The sequence below is a fragment of the Notothenia rossii genome, assembly GCF_949606895.1.
Source record: "Notothenia rossii genome assembly, chromosome: 1".
Classification (NCBI taxonomy): Eukaryota; Metazoa; Chordata; class Actinopteri; order Perciformes; family Nototheniidae; genus Notothenia; species Notothenia rossii.
The window spans coordinates 90,239,441-90,260,970 of record NC_136912.1 but is presented as its reverse complement, the minus strand read 5'-3'; the positions used below and the strand labels follow the sequence as shown (position 1 = coordinate 90,260,970).

Below are 21,530 nucleotides of genomic sequence, written 5' to 3'. Positions count from 1 at the left end.
CATTGGACAGCAGCAGCCTGTTAAACACAAAATAACAGCACTGCACTTTAAACAAATAAAACATAAAATATGCTCCACGTCCTTCACCCATTCATCATCGCCAATCGAACGTTGATCCGGCGTTTTGCGCATTGCTGATTGGTTGATTTACGATAGGGGCGGGTTATTTCCTGCTGTACGTACGTTGTACGCCAGACAGCAGTGAGCCTCCTGTGTTTTTACTGTGTATTCCGCTGATGGGGCAGAGGAAACCCTGACTCACCTGGAGCCGGACTGTCCTCCTCAGGTAGGCTGTTTCTGCAGGTCCGTTTAAATACACGTGTGTTGACGCCATGTTGTGTTGATGTTCCTATGTATTGATAAATATGTTGGTGCACCCACATGTTGCAGGTGGCCTACCACTCTCTATTACTGAGTCTGTCGTGGTTGGCAGAGTTGGAAAGTAACTCAGTACACGTACTCAAGTGTGGTACTTTACCTGAGTATTTTCATTTAATGCTACTTCTTACTTCTACTGCACAACTTTTACTCCACTACATCTGTTTAATATATTAACTACCTTTCAGAACCTTTAACATAATGCATCTCAAACCAATAAACTAATGGACTCACTGTTTAAGGTCCAAAAAAAGTAGAATCATCCTATAACAAAAAGCCAATAATTTGTTGTATCACAACTTTATGTATAAGAGTAAAAGGCTACTTGATGCAACAATATTATCATATTATGTACAAATGTCATATATAATAATAATAAATGCACATGGAGGCCATTTTTCTGCAGAATTACTACCTTTTACTTTTTATACTTTAAGTTAGTTTTGCTGATAATACTTCTGTTCTTTTACTAAAGTAAGATTGCAGGACTTGTACTTGCAACAGAGTATTTAATCATCAATGTATTGCTACTTTTACTTACTAAAGAATCTGAACACTTCTTCCACCACTGATGGTTAGTTATATACACTGATACGCTGTAATCTATGATGGCGCTTAACTTTGTAATCTACTTTTTCCATTGCAGTGTTCCTGTTGAGACAGAGGCCATCAAACCACTATGAAGAGTCTGAAGGCAAAGTTTAAAAAGACTGAGGTAAGAGCCATCTGTGGGCATGTGGAACTTTACAGTTAAAAGTAGTACACCTGTTTGCTACAAGCTATTTACATATATAAACCACAACAAGCTGTGTTTTAACCTAATATTACAGTGTCCACCTGCTCAGGATTGGGTAGTCATTTATATAGATCCCAGGTTGTTCCTTGTGTTTGCGGGTGAGTGTGTGTGAGTGTGTATGGGGGGCCCCGGGATTCAGTGTCACTGAGCAGCAGCAGGAGAGCAGGGCTGTTATAACCAGAGATCTCAGGTAGCATTCAATTATTCACATGCGTGCACACACACACACACACACACACACACACACACACACACACACACACACACACACACACACACACACACACACACACACACACACACACACACACACACACACACACACACACACACACACACACGTGTGCATGCAAAGAATCCCCACCTTCCTGCTGTCATACCTCTGCTACTCCAAATGGCTTTGGGATTTAACCTGGTTTCCAAATACTGCTCTTTTAAGATTTTACTTTTTTGCCTGCTCCGTAGCCATGTTCTTATTGCAGGTTAACATACTGGGGTCAGAAAGACTTGCAACCTCACAGCACAAAGGCATCGGTAGAGGACACTGGTTCTACAATGTGGTCTGAGCATCTAGTCCCTGAAGATGCTTTTAGCACATTAACAGCCTGTTAGGTTGAATTTCTCCTTGGGCGACGGACACTGAGTCTTAGTGTAAGTGATAACCACATCAATGGTGACAAGGATGATCCCTTGGAGGGGTAGTATGGATGCACTTTCAGTATTGTAAAGCATCAAGTTAATAGTTCAAACTGGTCTGTCTGAAAGTTTAATCCAAACATCTGCAGATACAAACTCAGTCAAGCAAGTTGTCTAAGCAAGTGAGCCCAGAACAAAGGATACTTTAGGTATATTATAAAGAATATACTAAGGTACATTCATCATTATCTAAGTAAGGACATGACAGCCCAATACAGTCATTATACAGATGCTTTAAAAGCCCAAGGCAAATTAGCGTAAGTTAGGCACTGTAATGTTTACCTCTAATCATTGTGGCAGTTTCCTTGAGTAGTTTATAGAACCTCAAATTGCTCCCATAGGTGTGTCTGCGGTATCAAAGTATATGTAAGCCGCTTTGTGCAAAAGCATCAGCTAAATGAAATGTAATGTACATCACCAGAAATTATTCATTTATTAAGCTAATTGCATCTGGTTTCTTAATTCCTTTCATTTGACTCATTAGTGTTGCAGCTAATTTACTTTAAGGCCTGCTATTGCTGCTCCGGGTAAACTGAAATATATCATTTGTTGTGCAGCAGCAAAGATAATTCAATTCTTCAAGTCATTTGTTTTTTGCAAATGAATAAACACAGCATTTCTTACAGATCCAAGATGTTCTTATGACAAATACACAGCCACTCAGTAATGATGTGTCCTATATTATTATTGTAGTCCAACTGAGTGATGCACAGATAAGATAGATTGATGCATAAGCCTTCCCACAGCCAGAAACAAACTTTATTTCAGTTTGTTTGTGTGCCAATTCATGTCCCCTCGGCCCCGGTAATTAACCATCCAAACAAGCAGAATTGAGCCAGCCTGTTTCTCCCCTTTCTGCTGAGTCCTCACATCACACAGGCCCAGCTGCAGAGAAACAGATCTACAGTATGTCGCTGCCCTGGGGGTACCGAGCAGGACCTGACAAAAAAGAAAACTAATGGAGCGAAAAGGAGGACGCCTGCTACGGAGTCTGCAGAGAAATGATTAGCTTAGAGAAAGGAGGACAGTGAGGAAAGGAAGGAGGTGGCAGTGTGAGAGAAGACAGACCGGCTATGTCACCGCTAGCAGCCGAGGCAGGATGATGGAGCAGCGTTTTGGATGCGGATAGGGAACACTGCACAGGAATTGTTGTGAGGACAGCTCGGATACTGTGTGTGTGTGATGAAATGAGTTTTTGTGTGGCAGGCTATTTCACTTCATTGAAGGTGCGATTTGGGTTAAATGATCCAGTATGTAGAGCTCTGGTATGATGTTGCTGTGACCTCCGAAGGGTATAAGGGAGAAAGTTATGAATCTGTTGTAGAATTTTGTTCTGTAGTCAAGCGACGGTGTGTATTGTCACGAAGGACACACAGCGGTAGCTTGTTACTCTGTAGCTTTATTTAGTTGTGTGTGTGAAGCCCTGCTAGCAGTATGGATCCTCAGCAGCCTGTTTTTAGCCTCATGAAGCGGCTATGTCCTTGTTTCAGCCTGCTGGCACTTACAGTATGTATCTCTTCTCTCTATCCACTAAACACAAGATAAACAAAGTGAATATTCCTCTTTATTATAATAATTCTGACTTAAAAATGGTTGATTATAACGTTCTGTTTTGACACAGTCATCTGTCCGATTGCATAATATGTATTTCAGCTGTCCAGTCATGTATTGTTTGTCTGTTATATGAGATATGCAGTGTGGTATCAGTTTCTCTCGGGGCAGTTCGGGGTGGTGACCTTTCTGCGGTTTGCCCCCCCTCAGAGCCAGGACTGGAGTAAGAGTGATGAGAGGCTCCTGCAGGCTGTGGAGCAGAACGAGCCCGACAAAGTCTCCGCTCTCATCGTCAAAAAAGGCCTCTGTCCCACGAAGCTGGACGGCGAGGGCAAGTCAGCGTAAGTTTGGCTCCTTATGTTTACCTGTCTTAGTCACTCAAAGGAAGTAGGAGTGGGCAATATGGCTGAAATCTTAAATCCAGGGATATGTTACTTTACATCGCGGTGTGTGTCACAATAATAAATTAATTATGTATATTTAATCTAAAATTGTTTTAAAATAACCATACTGTACTTCATCACATTTGATGAATTCCTTTATTTATATGAATCACAGAAGCCATTAAAGTCTGTTAATTTAAAATGGAAAATGTAAGGTTCCTCATACCAGCTTGACCTATATATAAGCAATATAAAAATTGGATAAGTGTGTACTTTAGAGAGCGTACCAAAATCAAAACAGCCTAGACTTTTCCTGTAAGGTTTGACTCTCGTTTAAAAATTCGGACAAAATATTTTGCAAATGGCTGGTCATCCATCCTCATCCTGATTTTAAGTTTTCGTCCTCCATGTCGGCCTAAGTGAGGTTACCTTGCAAGCTAGCTGGATATGTAACCCCAACGGCGAGGAATTCATTCATTAGGAGGAATTGCAGTTAATAAAAAGCTTATTTTACTCATTAGTGTTGTAGTTATTTTAAGGCATGGCAAGTTTATTTATATAGCACCTTTCAACACAAGGCAATTCAAGGTGCTTTACAAAAATGAAAGACATTCAGACAAAGGCATTTAAAAACAGTCATTAAAAAGAAAAGATAATAAAAGAAACATTAAAAGAAAAAAATCCTGAATAAAAAGTTACAGTGCAGTCTAAGATTTGAATAGTTCACACAGAAGTTCCACTTTACTGATGCCTTTCTTTAAGGTTTCCCCGAACATGAGCTGTCTACGCTTCAGCATACACAGAGAAAACCAGCCAGGACAAAGTCCCCAGACACTGATCGGTTACCAGCCCCAAATGCTCATCAACCAAAAACGAAACACAACCACAACCGTTTCAATTAAAAGCAGCGGCAAAAAGAAAAGTCTTCAGCCTGGATTTAAAAGTAGTAAGAGTTGCAGCGGACCTGCAGGTTTCGGGAGTTTGTTACAGATATTCCAGATTTTACACTAATATCTGCTATTGTTGCTCCTAACACATCATTTCCTGTGCACCAGCAAAGTATATTCTCCTGGATTTACCTGCCACTGGGAATCCCGCTAATCTGCTTATTTATCTTTCTGTCATTGATCCTTTTTTCGTAAACGATAAACTTCTACTGCCTACTTTCTCTTGAAAGTGAGTGCAGACATTTTTAATGGATTCCCATGTTCATCTCTTAGCCCCACCGACAGACTGTTTGTCCTCCTGCAGGTTCCACCTCTCTGCTTCCCGCGGCCGGCTGGACTGTCTGGAGGTCATCATCGCTCACGGAGCAGACGTCAACATCACTGATGGCGCTGGTACGGTATTTTACTATCAAATATAAATGTTTATATCCCAAGCCAAGGCTGTTGAATCACACTTGTTGTGGATTTTTTATAAATGTCTGTTTTATTACTGACTGCAGGCTTCAGCGCCCTTCACCTGGCCGCCAAACACGGCCAATCAGAGTGTTTAAAGAGGCTCCTACAGGTAAATCACACTATGACAGCAAAGCTAACATATACTATTAAAATATAAATGGAATAATGCAAGCAGGATTTTTACTGTTATTTCTTCTGACAGGAGAGATTATCAGTAGATTGCACCGACATCATTGGTAGGACGCCGCTTCATCATGCAGGTAACCGTTACAGAACTACAATGGGACATCAGTTTGGGCACACAATTCACTTTGCATACAACAATTACTTCTCTTGGATCCAATCACACATTTGAAAGTATTCTTAAAGTGGACCTATGATGCTATATTTGAATAATATAGTGTAGGACCATACCTATATAAGGCATATTTATACTTTTTATTTTTCAAAATATCAAACAGATCATGCATTTTAGCCATTCCCCATTTCGCTCAATTTAACACTGATTCTGTGAGAACAGCACCATCTACAGGCCTGGCATATGTACTACAGCGTCTCCAGCGCTTTCCAACGGCAATGTCCGTGGCTGTCTCCTCCTGATTGGTGGAGTTGGCCCAATAGCCGTAGCGCCACTTCTGTGACGTCACAGAAGTGTTCAAATCTGGATCAGTCTGTATCAGATCCGTTGCAGCCCCTTTTTAAGAGATTTGGGTATGGAGGAAAATAGAGAGGGTTGTGTTTTCTGACACTTGGTGAGTTCCCTGGAACACCGGGGACACATATTCATGTATAAAAGAAGTACAAAAGTGCATTTTGCATGATAGGTCCCCTTTAACACAAAGCTTTTAACAAGATTACATGATGTGAGTACAGTACATGCTATACTGTATGTAAACCTTTGGTATTCATCATAATGCTGATTATTTCCTGCAGCGGTCAGTGGTTGCTTGTCCTGCTCTGAGACACTGTGGGATTTTAAAGCCAGTCTGGATGTCCAGGATGGGGTAGGATGAAGAGCTTTGTTTTAACAATATATATATATGTTGGCTTGCATTGTTTTGTTTTGAACTGTAATGCGAGATAAATAAGTAAATGAAAATCCATTGTTTACTCTTTCTTTAAGTTAATACATTGCCATTATCAAATATATGTGATGTCACTTCATAGTGTTTAAATAAGTTGGTGTTGTCTTTCTGTCAGGACGGGGAAACCCCTCTGATCTTGGCAGCTCAGATGAGCCGAGTGGAGCTGTGTGTCTTTCTGTTGGGTCGAGGTGCCAATGCCAACATTCAGGACAACCAGGGAAGGTGCTGGACTTTAAATAATTCTCCTCTTCTCTGTGGCACCCCAGCTGAAGCTTCTGACAGATGGAAGGACAGGCAGTGTCTGACAGTGTGTGTCCTGCTGAGGCAAACTGGAGCACTGCACAGACTTTTAAGCTAAAACCAAAAAAACCTCTGCAGGATTATTCTCACAGCAGTGGGGTTATCTGGGTCAGGATACAGGAAGGATTCTTGTAGAAAGACTCCAGTATGTGGAGTAGATTTGGGGGGATGCAGGTCAGGACCTCCAGCAGGGACAGCTCTCAGTCTGGCTTTGTAGAGGATGATTAGAGGCTTTTTAAAGGCTGCATCTTTTCATCAAAACCCAATGCCTTCTCATTCCATTCACACAACAAGATTAGTATCTCTGGAATCCTTGATCAAATAAAAAGAGTTGTGTAGGTTTAAGCATAATGTATCTTTCCAATGACTGATATATTACTGCCGGTCTGAAACTGATGATTCTTATGATGTTTGTTGGCATTGCAGGTCTGCCTTGATGCTGGCGTGTGAGAGTGACAGCATAGAGACAGTAGAAGCTCTGCTGAGAGGCGGGGCCAACACACAGCTGGAGGACGCCCTCGGACACAATGCCATCGACTACAGCATAACCACGGGCAACCAACTCATCATAGAGATGTTGCAGAACGGTGTACCTCCAGGTAAAAAGACCTCAATGCTGGTTTTTAGAGAGAGAGGTGATTGCAGATCACACAAAGATGTTTTTACAATTCACTTTTGTATTGTGTTCTCGCAAATCAAGCAAGCTTAGTCCTGTGAAAGGTAAAAGAGGTAACGGTTCCATATTGAAATGAAAAAGAAACAACTAGATTTATGTTATATGGCGGTGTATCCACTTTGCACATGTATAAGCATTGGGGATGTCTGTCAGAATACGTCATAAATTGACTTTTTCTCCAGTTTGAAGCCACTATTTTTCAATTCCCTTTTATTTTGACACTTTATATTTTTAACCTGATGAAGTATTTTAGTCATAAGACATCTGGATCTTTTGTTGGTGGAGATAAAAGCTCAGCAAGCATTGGTGGCCGCTTACCAGAACCTATTGTTTCAACCAAACTAAAACGACATAACTATTTGGTCTTCTTACCAGTTTAAATTTCCAAGTCTAATGTTTTGAAAAGGAAGGACTTTTCTGTTGTAAAAACCTCCTGAGGATGAATAATGATAGAACAATAACTCCGAACTGACTGCAGTGATGGCAATAGTGGTGAAGACTCCGGTGAACCTACACCAATACACAACCAAACAAACCACTCCACTTCCTTTGATTAAAAGATCCTTAGTGGTTAAAAAGTATTGGGTGTTAAAACTAGGCAGAAATAATGAATCTGCTTATGACAGCAGCTTTTTTAATATGACGTGGCAGCATCATATGAAACACATGGTCCTAACATCTAACAGATCATCAGTGTGTGGCTTCTGTTTGTGTCCGTGCTGCTCTGGGTCCTGGCTGTGTCTCTGCTCCCAGAGGAAACAACTGGAATAGAAGGAGTTGGATCAGGAAATGAGTTGGGTGTGATTGTCAAGTGGGGTTTGAAAAAAGAAAAATAAGACGAAAGGCTTGCTCCACTTTTATCCCTCAACAAACACATTGCTGCTATATGGAAAGCAGATGTGTGGTTTGAAGAGCAGATGGAGAGATCTTGGTGTGCATATGATGCCTGACCACATTATCTTTTATCCTATAACTGGAGATTTTGGTGGATTTACTATGAGATGGTGGTCTTGATATAAACTACATGTTGAGAAGTGACAGGAACTTTTGGACTTGTGCCTGTAGCTGTGTGCTGGACCTCATCACATTATAAAGTGTCTTGCTATGTGTCTTTTTTCCCTCTGCACACGTAGCTCCTGAGGGCGAGGAGGTAATGTTGCATAGCTGTGTGTTGGATCGCTCCCTCCATCAAATGAGATCATGGCTCACTTTGGCCGTTCACATTGTGCATGTTTTCCAATATGAGGTCATTGTTTTTGTGTGTGCCGCTTTCTTTTCGTTGGCCTTCATTCCACTTTGTTGCTGACTCTTCGTGTTATCTCAGTTTCCCCTATTTTCCATTTTTATGTTGAGCTTGACCTCTGCTTGTTTTGTGATCACCCTCAAACCCCCACGCAGCCCCCTCAAATCCCCTCAGGCGCCTCATCAGTGCAAGGGGGCACGACCCCCCGCAAACGGAAAGCTCCTCCACCGCCGCGCTCTCCTTTGCAGGTACATGAGAAACAATTGTGGTCGATGGAAAACACTCTTTCCCCTAAAAGCAAAGCCTTTCTGCATGTTTGCATATAGATAGATGGGTGGGTAGGTAGGTAGGTAGGTAGGTAGGTAGATAGATAGATAGATAGATGGGTAGGTAGGTAGGTAGGTAGGTGGATGGATGGATGGATGGATGGATGGATGGATGGATAGGTAGGTAGGTAGGTAGGTAGGTAGGTAGGTAGATAGATAGATAGGTAGGTAGGTGGATAGATAGATGGATGGATGGATAGATAGATAGATAGATGGATAGATGGATAGATAGATAGATAGATAGGTATTTAGTATTGATCCCAATTTGGGAAATGTTTGCGTTGCAGCAGCATAAAAAACACAAAACAATGTACATAAGAGAAATTAAGACACAAGAAATAAACATTCCAAAAATATTTAGGAAATAAAATAGCATTAAACATTAAAAGAATATAATAATAATAATAATAATAAAAATAGATTTAATTTGTTAGCGCTTTTACAGGTGCTCAAAGACGCTTTACAGATAATAGTGAAGAGAAAAGAAAAGAGAAGAAAGGAACAACAAATAAATATATAGTTAAAGTCAAATAATACAAAAACAATCACACATGAAAAGCCAGATTGAAGAGGTGAGATTTGTGAGTTTTTTGAAGGTGGTGAGGTCGGTGCAGTCTCTGATGGGTTGTGGGAGTGAGTTCCAGAAGGAGGGGGCAGCGACGGAGAAGGCTCTGTCCCCCCAGGTCCGGTGATTGGTGCGGGTGGGGATGGATAGGAGGTTGGCTTCTGATGAGCGGAGGCAGCAGGAAGGGGTGTGGTGGTGCAGCAGGTCTGTGAGGTAGGGGGGGCCTGGTTGTTGAGGGCTTTGTAAGTAATGAGGAGGACTTTGAAGTGGATATTTTGACGGATGGGGAGCCAGTGGAGGTTCTGGAGGATGGGAGTGATGTGGTCTCGGGAGCGGGTGAAATAGAAATACAATATAAAAAAATAGAATATATATATATGTGTGTGTTTAAAGTGGATTCATCTAAATATTCACTCATTCAACCTTTATTCACTTATCTGGTTTGATTTAGGGGAGTTTACGTTAAGCAAAGAATAACATACATTCGCAACCTTTAAAAAAAGAAAGAAGAAATATCTACTAATGCTACTATGTGAGACACAAGATAAAAGTGGTCCATATTTACGCTTATTCTACAACAACCCAGTGTGTAGAACAACATTGCTTCTCGAGATATTAACTCAAGACTATAATGTGTAATTTGATGACTTAAAAACGATACATTTGACTCTGTTTCCTCATCTCTAAGATCAAGGGGATGCCACGTTCTCCACACCCCAGGAATCCTGCTCCTCCTGATCCCCAGTCTCTCTCTCCCGCTCCCCAGCCTCCAGAGACACAATCAGCCATGCAGGTTAGCACTGTCAATCTTGCATTTTCATTAAAGTTGCTTTTTATATTACATGAAAGATAGACATGAACATATTTGTTGTGCTTGTCTGACTAAGGCGGAGGACGAGGAGGTGTTTGAGGAGATTCGACGGCTGCGTCAGGAGCGAGGCCGCCTGCTCCAGAAGATCAAAGCCTTGGAGCAGCAGCACCAGAGCGCCCTCTCTGCCTTGGAAGAGGTGCTGCACCCCTTCTTATTTAGAGCTCCTCAAAATGATTAATGCTTTTATGTAAATCAATACCTCATTAGATCTCTGTGCAAATGCAAGTACAAGTTAAAACAAGGTACATGTGGTGCAGGTTATACAGTAGATGTAGGTTTTTTTAGAGTCCACCATAATGCACTGTTATCAATGTGTTTTTTACCATCACTTTTATGTGTGTGTGTGTGTGTGTGTGTGTGTGTGTGTGTGTGTGTGTGTGTGTGTGTGTGTGTGTGTGTGTGTGTGTGTGTGTGTGTGTGTGTGTGTGTGTGTGTGTGTGTGTGTGTGTGTGTGTGTGTGTGTGTGTGTGTGTGTGTGTGTGTGTGTGTGTGTGTGTGTGTGTGTGTGTGTGTGTGTGTGTGTGTGTGTGTGTGTGTGTGTGTGCGCTGTAGTTGTCTGAGCTAAAGCAGCGTCTAGAGGAGGCAGAGGCGGAAAGAGACCGGCTGCTTGAGGAGCTGAAGGGAGGCCATGGTATCGGGGCGAGTGACTCTGAGGACATGGATGAGATGTTTGACTTCCCAGGTATGTGTGTACATTCTCAATCCTGACAGAAAGCATGCCTTTGCTTCCAAACATGTGTCCCTTCTATTCCACGTGTTTATCTATTCATTCAAGGAAGTACACAGATTAATTGTTGTTGCGTTTTTTAACTTTCCCACTAGAGAAGCTGCTCTCCAAGCGCTCCAGAGCCTCCCCTGCTCAGGATGAAGAATCCTCTCAAGGAGACTCGGCTGACCCCTCCCCTGTCCCCAGAGACTCAGGAACTGTAGCCGAGCTGCACAAACACATAGAGGAACTTACCTCACAGAACTCTGAACTCACTCTCAAAGTGCAGGTGAGGACACACACAGACAGACAGACAGACAGACAGACAGACAGACAGACAGACAGACAGACAGACAGACAGACAGACAGACAGACAGACAGACAGACAGACAGACAGACAGACAGACAGACAGACAGACAGACAGACAGACAGACAGACAGACAGACAGACAGACAGACAGACAGACAGACACATTCCCAGACCTCTTAATACATTGATAATGAAGAGATTACTCAGGAGAGGCTGACTCACACATTAGTCATGACCGCTTGCATTTGATGACGCTGCACTGTAAGTGTTCATACACATATAAATAGAAGAGGACAGCATGAGATGCAGACATGGGGGCTTTCTTGTAGACATTCGTCACTAACTGGGTCATGCTGGTTAAAGCACTTAAGTTTGTTTAGAGTATTCTGTTCTGCTGTGCTTCATTCACCACTGTAATGTACAACAAGCAGCTACAGTATGTCAGACAACAACTTCAGTTCTTCCCTGCTGTGTGAAAAAAGAGCCAGACAGGAAATTGGGAAATCTGAGATGTAATATGAAATCAAAGAAAGAGCAAACTAGAACAAAAACCTCCTGCTGTGATTCAAATAATTAATGAAAGGCTGAGACTCCACAACTCATGCCGACTTAAGTATACTAAAGGGCAGCTCTGTTCCCCACATGCAGGTTAATGTGCTAGGCGGAGTACGTTTTAGCACGTAGTTATACAACTATGTATTATTTTTCTTATATATAGATAAATGTCCAAGACAAATTAAATAAACTAAACAAGTAAATCAGGTAAAGACTTGTGTATAATAATTCAAACTAATATAAAAACAATTAAATATGATATCAACTATTTCTCACTGATAATGCAACGAGTGTTTTTGGAGCTTGACCGATAAGATTAATCGGATAAAAAGTATCTGGGCTTGTGCTGCATTGATTTTGAAAATGTTGTTTCAATCTGCACAGTACTGAATCTCTGCAGTACTCTTTTCAGTAGTGAGTGCCCACAATCGATGGTGCTCACATACTGCATTAAAAGCCGAGCATTAATGTCTGTTCTAAAAATGTATGACAGCCTCCCTCCTCAGTCCTCACTATATTTCCCTCTGTGTGTTGTGCACAGATGCTGGAGATGTTCGAGAAGGATGACACGGACATGCAGACCTCCAGTACAGACTTTGTCCCCATAGTTCAGTACGAAACCCTGAGGAAGGAGTTTGAAGTCCTGCAGGAGCGCCTCTCTGCGGCCCAGGCTTCAGACGAGGCCTCCAGCGTGACGGAGGAGCGGTAAGTGTGATGAATTGTGTTGATGTGATGAATACATGTGATGTAATGCTGAAATGATGAGCTTGGTAATACATTGGGTCATTAGCGAGTAGTATATCAAGCAAAAAAGCCCAAACATTGTGTTTATTTCGCCCTTATTTGTTTATTTTTGATACATTTGTTTTAGGACTTTTCACCAAATAAATAAAAGCAAGGTTTCTTAGGCATTTTTCACTATTTTCTGAAATCTTCTAGACTATATTAGACTAAATAATAATCAATGAATCCCAGATGTTATCAACAAAATGATATTCACTTGTAAAACTGAGGTTGTTTTTTTTAAATGTGCTATATAAATAAATAAAGACAACATTTGACAAATATTATAATCAATGAATTCCGCATATTATCTACAAAATGATATGCACTTGTAAAAATCCCTAGTGTGGGTTTGCTAAGTTAGACATGTTTTCATTTCTGCGTTCGTGTAATACTGCTCATTGTTGTCTTGTCTTCAGTGATGAGGAGTCTCAGGAAGGAGGTGCAGAGAGTTTGGAGGCTCTGAGGAAGAAGATGCGAGCTCTGAAGGAGCAGCTGGCCTCCTCTCAGTCTGAGCTGGAGGAGCTGAAGGAGCAGATGCGTCTTGGGGTGCTTTCTGTGGAGTGTGGGGGAAGCGCCGCAACAGGTGGAGGCGAGTCTGCAGAGGAGGGTCTGAGAGGGGAGGCGCAGCAGCTGAGGGCCAGGGTGACGGAGCTGGAGGAGGAGCTAGCCGAGAGAGAGGGCCAAGCAGGCGGTCAGAGCAGCCGGGACAAAATCAAACAGCTGACGGAGAAAGTAGAGGAACTCCGTGCTGCTTTATCCAAGAGGAAAGAAGGCAAAGGAGAAGAGGGGGAAGCGGTGAAGTGCCTCCGTGACAAAGTGGCCGAGTTGGAGGCAGCCCTGGCAGAGAGTAATGCATCGGGGAAAGAAGGAGGAGCAGGAGGAGATGGAGATCAGGTCCGGCGTCTCCAGGAGCGTTTAGGGCAGCTGGAGGCGGAGCTGAGGCAGAGTGTTCCCCGCTCGGAGCTGGAGGAGGTGCAGGTGAATCTGGGGCTGCAGTGTGAGCAGCTGGCCAGGGAGAGAGCGGAGGTCGCCCGGAGGCTCAATGTCGCTCTGCTGGATCTGGAGAGATTCAGACCGCCTCCACGCATAGATGAGGACGAGGAGGAAGAGGAGGAGGAGGAAGAGGAGGAGGAGCGTTCAGAGAGCTCAGAGCGCTCAGGTATATCTGGTGTGGAGGGTTGATTTTTTATTTTTTATTATTTGGACTTAATTTTATAATTTACATACAGTTTAAAGGTGGGGTAGGTAATTTTGGAGAGACCAGCTCGAGTGCGCTAGAATTTGAAAATACACAGCCCCTCCTCCAACACACACGAACGCACACATGACCAATGAGGGCACGAGATAAGTTTGTGCACAGATGGAAGGCTGACAGGCAGGTAGGCCATCCAGTTATTTTAGCCGGGCCGGCTCAGATGATTGGTCGTGCTTTTTACAGCGCCACGGCTTCCACAGATGACATTTTTGTATGGATTTTTTGTCAAAGCGCTTCAGATATTCATTGCTATCGGGATGTTAAGAGCATTCCATGGAATATAACAAAAAGTGTATCTCGAGCCGGTTTCTCAAACTTACCTACCCCACCTTTAAATAAAATTAAATAAAAATGAAAACATGCCTAATGGTATGCCTTAAATCCAGTGAATGAAAAATAAAATGTATACAAAATAATAACAAAAATTAAAAACAAAATAAATAAATAATAATAATAGCAATAATTAAAAAAAACAGCCCAAATAATTAATAAAGCAATACTTTTTAAATATATAATATGTATATACATAATAATCCTATTAAGGGGGAATATAATAATAAATAGAACCCTAACAGATTAATAGATTAAAGCCATTTGCAAGACTGTAATATCTTTATAATGTTATCATAGTAAATAGTAAAACATACTTCAACAAGAGCTGAATAACAGAGATAATATATTTATATGGGGTTGTATTTTTTACTTTCAAGCCAGATGGTACAATTCAAAATGATTGACTTTTCCTGTCCGTTTTGTGAATGCTCACGCCTCTGTCTAATCAGAGCTCTCCAGACGCTCCATCACGGCGGTGAGGGAGGAGCTGGAGGTGGCGAGGCAGGAAGCAGCGCAGGCTCTGGACTGTCTGTGTGCGGAGAGGGAGGGCCGCGCTCAGGACGCCCTGCAGGTGAAGGGCGCCGTGCCTCTGTCCAAACACAAGGAGGCGCTGTCCGCAGTGTCAGAGCAGCTGGCTGACACTCTGCAGGAGCTCGAGGAGGAGAAGAGCCTCCGAGCTCAGGCTGAGGAGCAGACCGCCACAGCAGAGGCCAAACTGAAGGACCTGCAGGAGGCTGTGCCCAAAGAGGAGCATGAGAAGGTCAAGGTAGCAGGACATCAAACCATGAGACTGATCTAGTGCAGCAGTGCAGATACAATGGTTTAGCAATAAGGATGCCAGGCAGGTGGACAGAAAAGGAAAGGCTTTTCTTTAGAAGATGACATAATTTGACCCATCATCATTATTCTCATCATACTACATGCACTTGCTAATGATCCAGAGCAGTCAAAAATGGATAGCGCTTAGTTAGGATTTAGTCTGACACAAAATATGTTATACAGTACATTGTGTAGAAGAGGCTTTTTGAAAGGCAAGGCAAGTTTATTTATATAACACCTTTCAACACAAGGCAATTCAAGGTCCTTTACAAAAATGAAAGACATTCAGACAAAGGCATTTCAAAACAGTAAAAGATAATAAAAGAAACATTAAAAGAAAAAATACATGAATAAAAAGTACAAAAGTTACAGTGCAGTTTAAGATATGAATAGTTCACACAGAAGTTCCACTTTACTGATGAACACAACGGCTCAGTTTCAATTAAAAGCAGCGACAAAAAGAAAAGTCTTCAGCCTGGATTTAAAAGTAGTAAGAGTTGCAGCGGACCTGCAGGTTTCTGGGAGTTTCTTCCAGATATTTGGAGCATAATAACTGAGCGCTGCTTCTCCATGTTTAGTTCTGACTCTGAGGACAGAAAGCTGACCCGTCCCTGAAGACCTGAGAGATCTGGATGGTTTATAATTTAGCAGGAGATCAGAAATGTATTTTGGGCCTAAACTATTCAAAGCTTTATAAACCAGCAGCAGTATTTTAAAATCTATTCTTTGACACACAGGAAGCCAGTGTAAAGATTTCAGAACAGGAGTGATGTGATCCACTTTCTTAGTGTTAGGAAAGGGAAACGTGTTAAAGTAGCCGTTCTTTGTTTAATAGCAGCTGCTTTTAGATGTTTCTTCGTTAACTGTTGATCAGTAGTTAGTATCGTGTTTACTTTTAGTCAGTAGGACATACAGAAATATAATCAAAACAGATTCAAGAGTACGCCATTTTAGATCCCCCGTTTTCCCCTTTGTGGCAATGCATTGATCTAATAATCAAGTGGGTTGTTCCATGATTTGTTTATCTTAAAATGTAGGAGAATGTAGCTGAAACGGCTCAATCTGTACATTATAATAAATCAGGTTATCCCTGCACTTCCTGCCTCTCAGACAGAGCTGCAGCAGTCCCTCCAGGCCAGTCAGAGCAGTGCGTCAGCAGCTCAGGAGGCTCTGCACGAGAAGGACATGGAGCTGAGAGAGATGAAGTCCCAGAAGGCTGCAGAACAGGGTCTGATCTCCAAGGAGGACCACGAGGCCCTGAGGCTCGCCTTGCAGGCTGAGATCAACGCCGCAGCAGCCCGATTCAACGACCTCACCCGCAAACACGAGAAGACCTGCACTGAGGTGTGTGTGTGTGTGTGTGTGTGTGTGTGTGTGTGTGTGTGTGTGTGTGTGTGTGTGTGTGTGTGTGTGTGTGTGTGTGTGTGTGTGTGTGTGTGTGTGTGTGTGTGTGTGTGTGTGTGTGTGTGTGTGTGTGTGTGTGTGTGTGTGTGTGTGTGTGTGTGTGTGTGTGTGTGTGTGTGTGTGTGTGTTCAGACAATGGTGTGCTGACCATGACTCTCTTATTAGCACTGGATCAGTCATGCACATGCAGGCGTGTAATTAACTGTGTCCATGGGATTTTTAAACAATTAGGCCTAGTGCATTTAACTGTACAAAAGGTTATGAATGATTTGTTATGTACTTATTTCACAATATAGAAACAATAGGCCTTATATGCTTTGACCTAAATATAAATAAAACAATCGTTAAAAAAAAAGAAATCTGTCAAAGCGAACCCCGTTTTAGCCATTTGCGCATGGTGGGAAATATTAGAGTGTGACGCATCAAAGGCTCTGTATATGTATGTGATTATAGGTGTGCCTTGAGATTTTTGAAAACCTCTGCTGTAATGCCATCTAAAGCCACATTAGATGTTATTGTTTCGGCCACAAAGTGAGCCGTGTTCCATGAAGGCCTATTTCCTGCCTCTGCATTATTCACGTGTGTATTACTCTCTCTATTCAGTACCCCCCCTCTGCCCACTGATGCACTGAAGAGTGTTGTATGTGCACCATAAGCTACTAATGAGACTCCATGAAAGCTCTCACTTTGTAAACTGGGTAATTGCTTCCCGACTCATGTTGGCAAACACAGAGGTTAATAAAGGTTCACATGTTCCCACAGAGAAGGATATTAAAAAGGCTTTTGATCTACTTCGTAATTTAAGTTAGAGTTCAAGTAGAAAGCATTTTATTAGAAAAACTTCAACCCAACATTAGGATGTACAGTGTAGATGCTTGATATTTACACACATACTAGTACACACTAATGGAGGCAGTATACTTGCAAAGTCACAAACAAAAACACAGTTGAACATGGCAACAAAAGAAAATGTTAACCATTAAAGGTGGGATAGGTAATTCACTTCAGAAACATTTTTTGTTATATTCCATGGAATGCTCTTAACATCCCGATAGCAATGAATAAATTAAATGCTTTGAAAATAAATATATACAAATATTTCATCTGTGGAAGCCGTGGCGCTGTAAAAAGCAAGTCCAATTATCTGAGCTGGACCGCGGCAGATAACTTGATGGCCTACCTGCCTATCAGCCTTCAATCTATCTCGTGCCCTCATTGGTCATGTGCGCATTCGTGTGTGTTGGAGGAGGGGCTCTGTAAGGAAGTCTGAAGGAAGGGGCAGATTTTTTTCGGTTTTGTACTTTCAAACTCCAGCGCACTCGAGCTGGTTCCTCCATTCTTACCTACCCTACCTTTAAGTTAGCATGGGGAGCTGGAAATTCCCCTGAGCAAACACTCAGAAAAAGTATTTTTTGGAACAATCATTTTGAAGAGGTAATATTTTAGATTTTACTCGGGAAATGAAAACCGGAAATATTGAATGGACTGTACTTATATAGCGCTTTATCTAGTCTTTAAGACCCCTCAAAGCACTTTACATACTACATATCATTCACCCATTCACACCCATTCATACAGAGCAGTGTGCCTTACTCTAGGACCTAACATTCACACACATTCACACACCGTTGGCCATGCCATCGGGAGCAACTCAGGGTTAAGTATCTTGCCCAAGGATACATCGAGATGTTGACTGCATGGGCTGGGATCGAACCCACAACCTTCTGGTTGAAAGACCACACTCCCTCCACACTCCCTCACAGCCACAGTCGCCCCTGAATTGAAGAGGGTATGTTCATCATAAGATAGACCAGGAAATAAGGCAAAGTGGGATTTTTATTCGGAAATGTTAAAAACACCGTGGTGGAGTCGCTTTTCTGACAGGCAACACAGGTATACCTTAGGTAAACACATACAAGATTAGTCTATTTCCTTTAGTTTTTCTCCCCCTTTCAATATTGACCATAGCAGCAATGGTTAATTCCTTTTATATATCAAAATCCAACGGCCCTGTTTCTGCCTCCACTTCCCTATAACCAGAACAAATCTGAATGAAAATGTGATCAATCATAAAAAGCCTTTCTGAAGTGACAGGGTTCCACGGGTGGTTTTACTGGTCCAGGTGTTCCAGGTGCAGAGGGAGGCTCTCTTTAACAAGAGTGAGCGGCAGGCAGCGGAGTCGCAGCTGAACACGGTGCAGCAGCAGCTGGCCGAGCTGCAGGGGAGATCCAGCCACATCCAGGACCTCCACAAGGGCATCCAGGACTCCCAGGGCCTGATCAAGGAGAAGGACCGCAAGGTGAGATGGCACCTTCAGACCAGTGTTAATTTTGGCAGCTATTTTAGATTTAGTCTTTAGACGAAAATTGTTAGTTTTAGTCACATTTTTGTCTTTTTTATCCTTCATAGTTTTAGTCTCTAGTTTTAATCGACGACATTTCAAAACTTTTTAGTTTAGTTTTAGTCGATGAAAAATCATTACATTTTAGTCAAAATATTTTCTCTCTTTAAACTAATTAAGTTATGCAAATACAGGAAATCTGAAATTGGAATCAAGGTGACAGAATCAAGTGTTGAAATTCGTAAAGCAACATTTCACTCTCTTAACACTTTACCTTTGTGAGTGACGTGTGCAGATTCCCAGAATCCCAACTAATTCAACCAATGACGGATGCATTTTGACAGACAAGGCGGACAATTGGGGGGAAATGTCCTGCATTTTGAATGTCCGATAGTCCACCATTAACACCTTAGTCCCGTCTCGTCAACGGAAACAAAATCTACATTTCGTCATAGTTTTTATTATCAAAACTGTATATTTTTAGCTCGTCACCGTCTCGTCTTAGTCATGTAAAAAAAGGCCGTTGACGAACATTTTTCATCATAGTTTTCGTTGCCGAAATTAACACTGCTTCCGACAACTGCTGGTGAAGATCCCTTCCAGGTCACCAAACTGATGTCTGTGTCTCCCTGCAGATTACAGAGCTGTCCAAGGATGTGTTTCGGCTAAAAGAGGCTCTGGGAGCTCTGTCTCCTCCCTTGGGCATCACCTCTTCCTCCTCATCATCATCAGCTATCCACCAAAATAACCCTGGCCAGCAAATGGCACTACAGAACAGGATCGCCATACTCACCCAGCAGCTTCAGGTGAGGAGAATATTGTCACTAGTAACATGTGGAGTGAGGAAAAACATTTTCTTACCATCATTTACTGTATAAAAATGACAAAACATGCACTTCACACAACAGTAACATTTTGTGTTATCTGTCGGCAGGATTGGGAGAGAAAGCACAAACAGGTGGTGACTGTGTACCGTTCACATTTACTGTCAGCTGTACAGGTGAGTTAAATGCACGTATGCCAACAGAGGACAAATCAAGTTCCTTTGTTGAGTAGGGAAGATTTCAATATGTGAATAAGTGGACCCCTGTCTCAATAAGATCAATAAGATGTTCTAATCCCGTGGACAGACACTTTTTAATTAATTTGATTCTGGACTGTGAATAGCACTCAAGAGGGTTTGATTTAAGTGTGTCCCTCTTCGGGGTGTAGACACTTAAGAGCGGGAACAAGCTGTACGCTATCTCTGCTTACAGTACCAGACAAAGTGGATGTAATTTCAGAAGCGGTGCAGGGAAAGGAACAGAACTCATTCTCTTGTTCTATCAGTTTCATCATATTCAACAACTTAGATGTACACATTCATTCTTTGTCATGTAATGGGAGATTGCTCCGGTGTCGTTGACCTCTAAGAAAACGATTGGCTTCCATATCCTTTTGGCATTCATTCGTTTTTAGCAATTATATCTTAGTTGGTCTAATTCTCCTTTATGTACAATATATGAGAAGCGGAGGAAAACATGATGTTCAGAATGAATGAGCATTTTTTAAATCCTTTACAGCTCAACACAATTCTGGGTGAATATCTGGCATTTCACTTCTTTGTTGGGTTTTTGTTTTTGACACTATTGAGAAAGCACACTTGCAAACCTGAATTAAATCAGTGCAATCTGACCGCATGAGCACTATAATCAGCAGAAGTCTCCACCTCCTAGTCAGCATGATTGGTGGCTAGTTGACTGCTAACCGTAAGGGGAAGGCATTTATTTTCAATGGTAGTATTAGCCCCACTTTCCCACTTTTAATGGAGGTCAATGGCAGGGTTGTTCTTGACCAGATTGAATGATTTTTGAGTGCTGCTGTTCAAGGCAAAGTGGCTCTGTCCTTGGCCAAACACAATATTTTAGTCTGTCCTTTTGCAAGAATGAGTGGGTAAACATACAAAGATGTTACAGGGCTCAATCTGTGTTCAAACAAATAGGAACCAACATGGAATACAATGCAGAGACGTTATCTTTCATTCTCTTTGTTTACCAACAGGGCCGAATGGATGAAGAGGTGCAGGGTCTGCTACTCCAAATCCTGAGGATGTCCCATTAGTGACACTGCAGCTTAAAAAGTCTACAAATCTCTCTCTTCCTCCAGTCCCTTCGCAGGTCAGCATGAAGCAGCTCCAGCTCAGCAGCCTGTGGGACCAAGCCAAATACAACTGACCCGTGTTCAGACATCGCTGCATGAGTACAATACAGTAACTGAAACAACAGCAGCAAGGCTTTACTGAGAAAGCAAAGGGAAAAAGTGTTACTTCTAAAAAAACAAAAAAGCCTTCATGGCTGGATAAGTTGAATGACAGCAGCCTACACGTCAGGGGTTTATGGTAGCAGAATGTGAATAGTGAGTGGTTATTTAGGAGTTAGAATCAGGTGCTTTGATTGTGTGACAAGCCTATTGATTTTATACTGTATTGTTGTAATAAAAAAAGTAAAACTGCTCTCGACCCTATTCTTTGTAACTCGATTCATTCACAGATACTGTAGAGCAGGGGTCTCAAACTCAAGGCCCGGGGGCCAAATCCGGCCCGCGACTTCATTTTATGTGGCCCTTCAAGAGCTTGCAACGAATATAATACGTTTATTATAAGGTTGCGTGCCACTTTACATGAGCAGGTTGCCCATAAACTACATGTCCCACAATGCATCTCGTTTTGTGACATGCACTCAAGAGACTTGCAATTATTTTCCCTGGACT

The 21,530-nt window shown here is 42.1% G+C and overlaps 1 protein-coding gene across 3 annotated transcripts; it reads left to right on the top strand.

Annotated features, from left to right (window-relative positions):
• The first annotated feature begins 158 nt into the window (after nucleotides 1-158).
• Nucleotides 159-21,270, top strand: ankrd24 (ankyrin repeat domain 24). 3 transcript variants are annotated; one of them, XM_079685857.1, is made up of 22 exons: nucleotides 159-286; nucleotides 1,025-1,093; nucleotides 3,632-3,762; nucleotides 5,056-5,144; nucleotides 5,252-5,316; nucleotides 5,410-5,467; nucleotides 6,141-6,211; nucleotides 6,408-6,514; nucleotides 7,019-7,191; nucleotides 8,402-8,418; nucleotides 10,091-10,195; nucleotides 10,290-10,409; nucleotides 10,826-10,955; nucleotides 11,096-11,268; nucleotides 12,386-12,549; nucleotides 13,047-13,789; nucleotides 14,668-14,984; nucleotides 16,148-16,381; nucleotides 18,564-18,740; nucleotides 19,418-19,588; nucleotides 19,717-19,782; nucleotides 20,823-21,270. In XM_079685857.1, the coding sequence occupies exons 2-22, from the start codon at nucleotides 1,058-1,060 to the stop codon at nucleotides 20,880-20,882; spliced, it is 3,207 nt and encodes a 1,068-aa protein (XP_079541983.1). In that variant the 5' UTR covers nucleotides 159-286; nucleotides 1,025-1,057; the 3' UTR covers nucleotides 20,883-21,270. The 3 variants fall into 3 exon arrangements, with proteins under 3 accessions (XP_079541983.1, XP_079541982.1, XP_079541981.1); XM_079685856.1 differs by lacking the exons at nucleotides 159-286; nucleotides 1,025-1,093 and adding an exon at nucleotides 3,047-3,376 and having other exon boundaries at nucleotides 18,573-18,740; XM_079685855.1 differs by lacking the exons at nucleotides 159-286; nucleotides 1,025-1,093 and adding an exon at nucleotides 3,050-3,376.
• The last annotated feature ends 260 nt before the right edge of the window (nucleotides 21,271-21,530 follow it).